Source organism: Peromyscus maniculatus, chromosome X (assembly GCF_049852395.1).
Source record: "Peromyscus maniculatus bairdii isolate BWxNUB_F1_BW_parent chromosome X, HU_Pman_BW_mat_3.1, whole genome shotgun sequence".
Classification (NCBI taxonomy): domain Eukaryota; kingdom Metazoa; phylum Chordata; class Mammalia; order Rodentia; family Cricetidae; genus Peromyscus; species Peromyscus maniculatus.
The window spans coordinates 110491286-110503657 of record NC_134875.1 but is presented as its reverse complement, the minus strand read 5'-3'; the positions used below and the strand labels follow the sequence as shown (position 1 = coordinate 110503657).

Sequence of the window (12372 nt, the reverse complement as noted above, 5' to 3'; positions counted from 1 at the left end):
CTCCCTCCTTCCCTCCCTCCCTCCCTCCCTCCCCCCTCTCTCTGGAGGGGCTGTTAATTCATGCCAACTGAAGAAATTGACATTCTGTATTTCATAAAATTGAGTTAGACAAAATGGCTACGGTAGGAACAGGCATGATTTACTGACATTATTGAAATGATTATAGAAATAAAAGGAGTTTCTTGTTTACTTAATGTAGCTCTTTAAGAATTATACCGAGAAAAAAAAAACTATAACGGTGGTAGAGTTTGCTACTAGACGCTCTAGAATTGTCATTGAAAGTGAAGCCTCATTAGGCAAACCGTATTTTACTAAATGTTACATAGAAGCCTGCATAGATTTTTGAAGCACACAATATGTGAAACATCATGTTTGCAATTTGTCACTAACTTTAAATCCCATTATTACTCTCCGGTTCTTATATAAGAACATCTGAACGCAAAATGACATCATGTGGAATAGATATCGGGACCCTGTGTTGAAGGAGTTGGCCGAAAACCTAAAGCAGAGGCTTGGAAAAGGCACGTGTAGGGGTGGGGGAAGCTTCTCAGAATCACCTGGAGCAGCTTGCAGTTGACTGCTCTGACTTCCCAGGTCCCTTTTGGCAGCCAGGGGAGATCCGACAGCACGGGCCATCTAGGCGTTTCTGGCTAGAGCCAGGTTCCGTCTACGGAAACCCCGGTTTTCCGCAGGGGCGCTTAGGTCCAAGGAAGTCACCTCGGGAGCCTACTCTGCAGCCGCGAAGGCGACAGCGAGCAAAGCCAGGGCTCCCATTGTCACCCTAGTAGTTCAGCGGCGTCCCCTCCCCTCGGTGGCGGGGGGCCTACGGTACCCTCCTACACTACCTCGGCTGTAGGTTCAACTAGTGGGGCGGCCCGTCTCGCTACCGAGTCTCCTGGGAGGCCACTGGGAGCCATGCCCCTGCCGCCGCACCTGACTGATTAACCGACCCCAGGCTCATTCAGACTTCTGCTCGAGCCTGGGTCGCCGCCGCTACCGGCTCCACCGCACACGCCCCTCCGGGCGGGCGCGGGGTCTGGCAGAGTGCGGTCCCCCGGGGCGGGAGGGCGAGCGTGTGAGCTGCTCGCACCTGGCCGCCTGTCTGGCAGAACTCCGGCCCCGGGCGCGCGCCGGCACACACGCACGCGCACACGCCTCGCGCGCGCCGGCTGTCGGCCCTGGGGGCGGGACCGCGCGGCGGCGAGCGGGCGGGGGGCTCGTGGAGCGCGCGCCCCGCACCCGAGGGCTGCGGAGAGATATTTTGGGTGGCAGGAGGCCCCTCGTCATTTCCGCCGGGCGGCTCGTCGTGCCGGGGGCTCCACTCCCGCGCGCCAGGCGAGCGAGCGGGCAAGTTGGCTGCGGCGCTGCGCCGGGCGCCTCCTTCCTTCCCCGCCGGCGACCCTCGGCGGCGGCTCGAGCCATGAACTGAAGCCCCCGCGGGACGCACACCCGGGGCTGAGCGGCGGAGGCTGCAGCCGCGGCCGCCGCCAGGGCTCGGAGCGAGCCGACCCCAGCGCCTTTCCCCTGCCGTCGCCGCTCCCACCGCGGTCGCCTCCGACGCTCCAGCCTCGGGACCGCCACACAAAAGCCGCCCTCTCCGCGTCGCCCACCCCGGGAGGCTGCAGCCGGCCACCGACCCCACCTGAGGGCGCCTCGGGCTGCGGACTTCGCTCTCTGTCCGAGCTCCGCGTCCCACGCGGGCACCAACCCCGCCGCCCATGGCTCTGATCATGGAACCAGTGAGCAAATGGTCTCCGAGTCAAGTAGTGGACTGGATGAAAGGTAATGCCCTCTGTGGGGAGGGCGAGGCGACACTGGGGCAAGGGGTCCCGGTACGAGGGAGGGGCGCCCACCATGGCACAACCCGTCCTGGGAGCTTCCAACCGACTGCTAACGGTCCTCGCTGGCATGGACGGGGTCCTCGGGCTCTGATGGGGGCCCGGGGACCCTGGTCTCCTTTTGTCTTCAGCCAGAGGGGCGCGGGGAGCGAGAGAGCGGCGGGCGCCACCTGGTTGAAGCTGGAAGCAGGGCGGTGGAATCCAGGCGCATCTTAGCCGCTTCCCGCTTCCCTCGACGCCTTCGGGCCGGGAGGACACGGCGACCCTTGTTTCCCGGCTATGGGAGGAGCCCTCGGGACCTATTCTCACGGTTGCCCCTTCCCCAGTCCCTTTGTTCCTGGAAACCTGAGGCCCCTTCTAGGTTTCGCCCTGCCAAGTGCCTTCCCCAGTGCCAACTCTCCTGGCAACTTTTAAGCCCGCATAATGGGGTCAGGATGCAGTTGCTCGGGTCGGGAGCTGGGGAGCCCCTCCAAGCTGGGCTGAGGATGATCGGGAACGGGAAGCGCTACTTTGGGGGAGAGAAAATACATGCTTCCCTTGGGACAGCATCCCTGCTGATACGTGTAGGTTCCCTCCTGCGCACTCCCTAGCATATCCTTTGCTTTCCTAGGTTGAGGTATGCGGAGGCTTTAGACCTCTCACTGCTTTTTGTTAAGGACTCAACATCAGGTTTAAAGTGGTGCGCATTCAAGTACTCTCTCCTTTCTTCCATCTTGAAGCCCCCCCCCCACTCCCGACAATTTCTAATAACCGGTTTCAAACCTTCACCCTCCTCCTAGTCGCAAATATGGTCTTTTTCTCTAGTCTTTGGGCTTTCCTGTCTCACTATCTCCCTCTGTTGTCAGAGTTGAATGGCTTGTAGGGAATCTCTCCAATCCATCCCCAGACCGAACTCTGAGAAAGGGATGCCTGGGTTGGAATAAAAGATTCTTGGAGATGGCTTGGAAAATATTAGAGTTTTGTTTGGGGTGGTACCCAAGCACACAAACTTAAGATACGTAGACTTCAAGTCTTATGCCTGAAAATGCCCTTTCCAAAGATGAAGGAGCCCCTTTTCTAAGTCTTGCTTAGCAGTCAGACTTTCTAAGCTCCACGTACTTGAAAATGGAAGGTGGGTGGTTGATTGGAAGGTATTGAAAGTAGTAGGGAGAAACTCAATTCTCCCCTTATTTTCCCCCCACATATTCAGACGTTTGCTTGTTCTTCTGGATTTCCCTTTATCTGTTTTGCTTCCTTTTCTCACTGATTTTCCCTGCTACTCCTCACTTACTTGGTTTTTCTCATCTAATATGTGGGGAAAATGCTTTGTAACTGCGAAGCACAGTGTAAGTGCAAGTGAATTGAATTAAACCTAATTCATTATTTATCCACTGCCCCCTGTGTGCAGTGCATTGGGTGTCATGGGGATTATAAAGATGACTAAGACAAAGTCCAGCAATGGCTCATATTTTCTGCTGCGTGTTCTCTTTCCACATTTTGCTATTAAAAATCCAGCTTCCTGGATTCCCATTAACCCCTCCCCAACACACACACACACACACACACACACACACACACACACACACACACACACTTCTGGGGGGGGGGAAATCTTTCAGTTTCTCAGTCATGGAAGACAGTATTCACAGGAAGTAAGAATATTTAATTAAAACTATTTCTTTGAATTTGTCTAAAAGATGAGTTTAATTTAAGTCTGTTGCTGCAACAGTATTCAGAGAAAAGGTGTCTTGGCTTTAGATTACCTCCAAGGATTGCCTTCTAGAAATTCCCATGCTGCCTGTAATGAGTGCTGCGTACTCCATCTTCTTTACCTCCCACCCAGTTACATTGTTGCATTTTCCCTTCTCTCCACTGTTTTAGGTCCCCTGAAGCAAGCACACCAGATGATGTATGTAATCTGACACACGTTATTAGTTTTCCAGTACACTAGTCCTTTAAATATCTCTCCAGTGCAAAATGCAGTTTCTTTGAACTTTGGTAAAGACTATTTGCTGTAATTTTTTAACTTCACATGATATTTCAGTTGGATAACTTGTTTTTGTACCTGTTGGTGACACATTTTCCAGCTTGAAAAGACCAGTTCGGTAAGTGAGGTAGAACTTGCATTCCTTTGTATGACAAACGACTGGATGACGTGGGAGAGTGGCTGCTTTAATTACCAATTGCAGGTCCCAATTAGCTGCTGCTGCTAGGTCCCAAACTACTTATTGTTAAAATTTCTGTGGTAGTCATATAAATTTGAGATTCTATCAGAAAAGGAGATTTTTAAATAATACTTGGAGGAAAGGAACATTTCCCCAACTTGCCCCTTATAGTGTTACCTTAGTTAATTTTCTCTACTCTTTTCCCCCAGGAAACTTGAACAAAAGACAAAAATATTTTTCACACTTTCCTCAGTTGCAGAAATGTTTGAAAGCCAACTGCTAATTTAGCTGATAGCTTTGAGATGATTAAACCTTGCTTAATGTTTTTATATATAGTGTTATAAAGCCAGTACTAAAACATTAATAACACTTGTTGTTTGAAAAAGGATCTCATATAGCACAGGCTGGCCTTGAACTCTGTGTACCCAAGCATGACCTTGAATTTCTGATCCTGCTTTTCCCACTGCCCCAGAACTGGGATTACTGGCATATGCTACACCACTCTTGGTTTTATGTGGTGCTTGAGATTAAGCTCAGATCTTCCTACAGGTTAGGTAAGCATCAAGTGAGCTAAATCCCCAGCCCCTAAAAACCTGAGTAAGACTTTTCAATAACTGCAACATGCTGGGAGTTCTTCAGAACATATTTCTTGTGTGCCAGCTTCATCATCCTTAATACTTGTAGCTTTCAGATGGTCACAATCATAGCTCCCTATACTGTTTTAGTAAGGTACAATCTTCATATTCTTTCGAGGATTTTTTTATTTACTAAGAAGGAAAACATCATTTATGATTCCAGACAATTTATAGAAATTATATAGAAAGTAAGTCATCAAAGAGGGAAATGAAGGAGAAAAATAACCTTATTGAGCTTTCACAGCATATGTTCAAGATTGTTTTAGGAAGGACCATTAACGTGACAACTCATTTTGATCTATTATTTTTATTTAAATGTATTTGAAGGATATACCAATATAAAATATATATATTAATTTTTAGCAAAAATATAAGTTGCTCATATACTCTTTGTAAATACAGTACTGGTCAAATTTTCTGAAGTAAATATACAATGCATAATCTACTTATGAGTCAGTAAAATAAAGACTTTATTCCAGATTATTTTTGTAGTACTTCTGGATATTTGGTGATAGATCATAAACTTTTACATTAACCAAAAATTAAGTTTATAAAATTACTGTTGGAGAAAATCAATATACTCATCCCCTTTATTAACACTTGAAGCCAACCTTCTTCAATTGGAAAGTATGTTCAGCAATCTTAGAGTTTTGATAAAGTCTTAAAACAGGCATTTTCAAAATCAACAAAGGCAAGCAAGTTACTAAGAAAAGTCATAGACAATAAAGTAAGCCAGTAACTTTCTAATTTGTTGCTGAACCTATTAATCTAAAATATGTTATCTTTTAGTTCCTGTTTGTTTATTTGATAATCCTAGAAATACTTATAATCTATAGTTACATGAGTCCCTGTTCTGTATATTTTTTTCACTGAAATATAACAAAAACCTCAGAACACTTAAATGTTCCTCTTACTAATTTTATTATTAAATTTCCCTGTCCATCTTATATCAAGTCATTCTACTCTTCCTTTCATAACTTTTTGAGCTTTGAGACTAATGCAAAATATCCATATGACCAAGATAATTCTTTTTTAGGACCATTTCCCTCTGTGACATTCTTCTAGTAAGCTTTAATTTCTTTCTCGTTTAAATAAAATGACTATCATCTTCAGAGCAAAGCAGAAGGCCCACTTAGCTAGTCTTTTTTATGATTTCTGGGATTTAATGCTAAAATAATCTAAAATTTTAAGAGTCTTTAACCTATCCCACAATCAACTGTCCTACTCTTTCTTGATCATAATGAAACATTTTGTTCGAGAAGTAGTCCCTACCTTCTGGTTTCTGTACTGATGACTCAGCCATCTTGAGGATAGAAAATGAAATAACATTATTTTAGGTGTTTAAAAAAAAAAACCAAACCTCATGTTTTTGCATGCAATCCTATGATAGAGGGAAATGTAGTGATTACATGATGTCTATTCGGTATAAATGTGAAGAAGAGACTGTATCTGCTTAAAAAAAAAAAACCTTGACAGGTGATTAATGATTCTTTTCCTCCCCTTATAGGACATTAGAGCTTAAGTTGAAATATATCTTAATCATATAAAGGAAATTATCAACATTTTGAGTGAAATTGAATTGAGAGAAAGAAATTAGAAACATTTATGGCAAGAACTCAAAACTCTCCACGCTGTAAGGAAAAGATGTTAAACATAATTGATCACATTGTTCCTATCACTTGAAAATTTGATCCATTTTTCGAATACAAGGTGACTAGATAGGCACAGCAATCATCTACTTTGGATTCGATGGTTTTGCTTTATTTTTTTTTCCTAATGGGAATTCTTGTTATTTTATGTAAAAGAAAAAAATGACATTTACGTTCTGATAAGTGTAGTTCACAAGAAATACTTTATTTCTATTGTCATTGACATTTGATTTCTAACATTCACAAATTTAGTCCTGATTAGGAAGAAAGCAACTAATTACATAATTATATTCTGGTCCTTAGGTATTATTTACTGAGTACATGTGCATGGACGTTTTTTTAATGGATTAAAAAATATTCTCTGCTAGCCGGGCGGTGGTGGCGCACGCCTTTAATCCCAGCACTTGGGAGGCAGAGCCAGGAGGATCTCTGTGAGTTCGAGGCCAGCCTTGGCTACCAAGTGAGTCCCAGGAAAGGCGCAAAGCTACACAGAGAAACCCTGTCTCGAAAAACCAAAAAAAAAAAATATTCTCTGCTTTAAAGAAGTTATCCTCTATAAGTGACAGCAATGTCATTTAAAAAAAGAAAAACAAAACAAAACAACAACAACAACAACAAAAAAAAACAACTACCCAGGACAAAGACAGGAACCAACTAGTACAATTAGAAAGTTTTTGAATGTTTGTGTTATATATGCAAACACCGATTAAAAGAGATGCTAGGTTTGTGAACCAAGAAGGGATCTAAGGAGAGGATGGGGTTTTTAGCAAGTCTATGAACTATTTACGTAAAGTGTACTCTAAAAGACAAGTATCCTTATGTTGGAGGCGCATCCAGAGAGTCTGGAGCTGCAGTAGGGAGTGTGAGCTGAAGGAGTTTCTCTGGGTATGTCTGGTTGAAGTGGGCAAGTGGGCAGGAGAGGGAAAGTGAGGGAGGGGTGTGAGGAGGTGACAAAAGTACAAGAACAAATCTGCATATGAGAAAGACAAGAAAGCTCTCAGCATGTCCTGAGTTGAAAGAAATACCACACTAGAAAACTTTGCCTGCCAAAACTCAGCCCACAAAGAATGTGTATTGAATTGGGACAGCTGTTTCAAATCTGTTTCTGAGGAATACTCTGGAAATAATGTTAAAGTAGTTATTTTGAAGATTAATTACCTCATTAACATAGTGTTGGATTTTTAGAATTTTACTGATCCAAATTCTTATGTGAGAAACGAAACTAGGCTTTTGAATATTAATACTGTTCTTAAAGCAGTGATAAATTATCATTTTCATTTATAGCAGCACAACCTTGGATTAGAGCTTAATTTGTTCCTAATGACTTTTAGGTTCCAATGCAACTTCTTTACAGTACTTGACACATCGGGCTTATTTGAAAGAAGCAATGTTTGTTTCTGTCGAGTAGTAGAAGGATAACGGAGCTGAAATCATTTAAAAAAAAAAGGGCAATAGAGAGCAAGTGATTTGGAAAAAGTGGAGAGTAAAATTTGTTGATGATTTTTATAGTTGTCTAATGTCTGAAAACAGGAAGTATAGTCTTTAATGTGGAATCATTGTGTTGTATAACATTCAGTGAGTGAATCCAGTTTCCATGAATAACATAGGTCTGTGCTTGAAAATGGTGTATTTCTCTGAGTGTGAAAGGCAAATGATCAGAAGCTTTTGTTTAATATTTTTGTTTAAAAAACTTAAATATTATTTTAAATTAAAACAGGTATGAATTTTACATCCATGATGCAAAAAGCAAAATTGGTATGATTTCAGGAATTTTAGGCTTACAGCAGGCTGTTTAAAGCTGCATTCCTCAGACCTCCTAGGGTTAGGAAGGAGTACACTGTTCAGCAATTATGGAGACATCAGTGGAAAAGTTTGAGAAGTGGTAGTTGGCTTTGGAAAAGGTAAATTTAACGTACTGTGTGTTTGTCTTTTTTACTATGATTGCAGAGGGCAAACTTTTGACTTTTTCTATTATGGTCATGATAATTATAGCATCTTAATTTTGTATGATCCATAAACCTACAGCCACAATGAGCTCCTTACGAATGATTCTTAGCCGATCATATCCTCTCCCTTCTTCTGCCCACCCTCCTTTTAAATGGCTCTTCAGTGTTTTAGGCTAAAGGTCAAAGTCCTTAACATGACCTAAGAGACTCTTCAGTTTAATTACTATGTGAGGTAAGCCTCATGACAGACAGCAGCTATACTGGATGCGTCAGTCCTTTAGGTTTGCCCACCACTAGGCCTTTGGACTTTATATATACTTTATTCTTTTCTTCACTTTATTAAGTTCGATTATTCCTTCAGGGCTCAAACTTTTCTTCCACATCAGAAAAGTCTTCCCTCCCATCTTCCCCAAATCTCATAAAAATCTTTAGTTGTATGTTCCTATGTCCCATTTGCCAATTATATTTTATTATTAATTCATATGATTATTTAACTAAGGTCTAGCTGCTCTACTAAATGAAAGCAGGAACCCTACATGTTTTATGTAATAATGTATGAAACAGTATGTGGTAATATATACAGTCAGAAAATATTTGTTAAATGAAGAATAAATTTATTTTCAGATTATTGGTCTGTCAGCAAATCTGCTTTCCTAAATGACAATGTATGCACATAAAGTCCCTTATAGTGCTTTAATGTATACTTCATTGCCAACATGCATTCTGTATGCCAGAATACAGACTAAGATAGGGTTGTATTATCCATATTTTTTAGTTGTGTTAGCTCTACCCAATTCAAAGTCCTAAATCATGGTTTAGACTTGTTTCATTAAGAAATATTAATTTCAATGAGTGAATGAATGGCACTGGTATTTATGCCATAGCTATTATAAATATGATACAGATACTTTCTAATTTAAGTATGGTAGCACTATATGCAAGTACCTATAAACAAATACTTAGTTGACCACATGAGAAAAGGAAGAAACAAAGTGCTAAAGAGGCCCACAGAAATCCACAAAGATACCCCCACAAAAGACTGCTGGCAATGGCTGAGAGACAGCCGGGACTGACCTACTCTGGTGATGGGATGGCCAAACACCCTAATAGTTGTGCCAGAAACCCCATCCAAGGACTGAGGAATCTGGATGCAGACATCTACGGCTAGGCCCCGGGTGGAGCGCTGGGAGTCTAATTAGCGAGAAAGAGGAGGGTTTATATGAGCGAGAATTGTTGAAACCAAGGTTGGATAAAGCACAGGGACAAATAGCCAAACGAATGGAAACACATGAACTATGAACCAAAGGCTGAGGGGCCCCCAACTGGATCAGGCCCTCTGAATAGGTGAGACAGTTGATTGGCTTGATCTGTTTGGGAGGCGTCTAGGCAGTGGTACCAGGTCCTGGGCTCGCTGCATGAGATAGCTGTTTGAAACCTGGGACTTATACAGGGACGCTTGGCTCAATCTGGGAGGAGGGGACTGGAGCTGCCTGGACTGAGTCTATCAGGTCGATCTCAGTTCTCCGGGGTGGCCTTGATCTGGAGGTGGTAGGAATGGGGGGTGGGCTGGGGGGGAAGGGGAGGGGGACAGGATTTGGGAGAACAAGGGATTCTGTAGCTGTATGTAGAACTGAATAGTATTGTAAAAGAAAAAAAATAAACAGGATAAAAATTGAAACATACCTTTTCTAAACATTTATTTTTCTTCATTCAAATATCCTGATTATTTCACCATTTTATATTTCAGAAAGAACTCTATATTTGAGAGCATTGGTAGAAAACTTTAGGCTTTTTAGTTTCTATATAGGTGTTAATAAACGCCTATACAAGAAAATTAAATGTATTTTTAATGGTGAAAATAAAATTGACTTATTTAAGTACATAATTGGAAAAATATCTCCTTTTAATGAAATATATTATCTTCATTTATTATTTTTAATGTGGAACTTACATTTTACTATTAAGAATTAAGATACTTAAGATACTTTTTCATTTATATTTTTTGTAATTTTCTGTTTTTCCTCCTTTCTTTGACTAAGAAAAATTTTAATATTTTAAAGTACATGCATGTTTATTTTGTCTAACTTTTGGAGGTTATTTTGTAAGCATATATAGAAGACTCAATATAAAATATAGCTTGTTGAATGAATGTGCCCCATGAAGATTTCTTGAGAGTTATGTGCTAATAAATAAACACTACTAGAGAGTTTCTTACAGTATTTCCTCTTAAATTAAAGTTGTTAATGCATGTCATCTTAAGTGAAATTTTAAGACCTTACCATAGGCATGCTGATTTTTTACACTTTATTGAAAGAATTATTCATACAATGATATATTCTGATCATACTTTCACCTCTTCCAACTCTTCCCAGTTCTTCCCTACCTTCCCACCCACTCAACTCTTGCTCCTCCTTTCTCTCTTTCTTTAGAAAACTAGGTAAACACACACAAAGAAACAATACCAGAATTAAAAAACAAAGAAAAAACACAAGAAGCACACACATACCCAAACAACAACAACAAAAAAAAACCATAAAAACATAAAATTGGAAACCATAATATACAAGCAGAAGACCTACAAGATGAAAAAAATGTCCCAACAAAACAATATGACATAAAAAGTCTACAAAAATACCAATGAATTCATTTGTGTTGGCCTTCTACTGTTAGGCATGTGGGCTACCCTTAAGTGTGGTTAATATACCCAGTGAGACTCCATTGGAGAAAACAAATTTTTTTCCTTTTTGCAAGCAGATGTCAATGCAGATAGCTTCTTGGTTAGGGATGGGAGATCATGTCTGCCTCCCCATCTCAGTGCTGGGACCCATTTGCCTTGAACTTGTGCAGGCTCCGTGCATGCTGCCAAGGTCTCTGTGCATCAGTCCTGTTGTATCTGGATGACACTGTTTCTTTGGAGTCCTCTATAATGTCCTAGATAATGTTCCAGAATTATGATTTGCACGGATCCTGATTTTACTTACAAGCAAATATTCACTATTTAAAGGTAAAATAAATTTTAAAGCTTTTTTTTTAAAAAAACAGAAAGCTCATTTTTATTGCTAAGGTCACTGGGCAATAAGACAGGTGAAAACATGCGTGTGAATATGTTTCAGAACAGGTTTTTTTGTTATATTGTTCTTTTTTTAATCAGAATTTTCATTCCTCTTTTGCTAATATTTTTTTAACTTTATAATTAATTTAATTTTACATATCAGCCACGGATTTCCCTGCCCTCCCCCAATCCACCCCCATTCCCACCTCTTCCAAGGCAAGGTCTCCCCTGGGGATTCAGCTCAGCCTGGTAGATGCAGGTCTAGTCCCCTCCTCCCTTCACCTAGGCTGAGCAAAATTTCTCAGCATAGGCCCCAGGTTCCAAAAAGCCAGCTCATGCACTAAGGACAGGTCCCGGTCCTACTGCCTGGGGGCTTCCTAAATAGTTCAAGCTAATCAACTGTCTCACTTATCCAGAGGGCCTGATCCAGTTCCACGGGGGCTCCTCAGCTATTGGTTCATAGTTCATGTGTCTTTTATTTTAATTTAAATTATAAAAAATCTAATGTAGGCTTGCATTATCTTCTTCATCTAATTTTAAGTTTTACTAATACTTAACATCAATTCATTAAAATTTAAATTAAGTAAAATTTGTGTTTATCTTTAGAATATTTTGGAACAATTTAAAAATTTTCAGAAGATAAGTTATATTAAGTAAACTAAAAGTTACTTTAATATTAATGTTTATAAATATTTGTTAAATATTATACACATGTCTATTATATATTTACTTGACATTAATGTTCTTACACATTAGTCTTGTCAGATAAATTGGATAGTCTTTACATACAGTGATATATAAGAACACATTATATTATGCTGGTTGCCTTTTAAAATATTGCTCAATATCCAATTTTGTTCATTTGAACATTTATTTTGTTTCATAAACATCTGTTATTTCAAAGCAAGTTTACAACATGTTTATTCAATAGTACCTACAATAAGTCAACAGAATTTAAGTCTGACTTAAATCCTGGATCTTACTTTTCATTTCCCTTTTTATTGTTTATTAGTAGCACAGTTGTGCAATTCATTATAAGTGCCGGTAACATTAGCCCTTCCATTTATATTTAAGCGATCAAAAGATTTCTTATTTTATCATGGTTTGT

General features: G+C 40.8%; 1 protein-coding gene across 8 annotated transcripts in view; it reads left to right on the top strand.

Annotated features, from left to right (window-relative positions):
* The first annotated feature begins 1187 nt into the window (after positions 1–1187).
* Cnksr2 (connector enhancer of kinase suppressor of Ras 2) overlaps positions 1188–12372 on the top strand; it is a 246287-nt gene continuing 235102 nt past the window's right edge. For 4 of the 8 annotated variants that reach the window (XM_015992153.3, XM_015992151.3, XM_015992155.3 and 1 more), the window contains exon 1: positions 1188–1782. In XM_015992153.3, coding sequence (XP_015847639.1) covers positions 1719–1782 — 64 coding nt within the window. In that variant the 5' untranslated portion in view covers positions 1188–1718. The remainder of the gene's footprint in view (positions 1783–12372) is intronic. The other 4 variants (XM_042269571.2, XM_015992154.3, XM_076562774.1 and 1 more) reach the window with 1 other exon arrangement.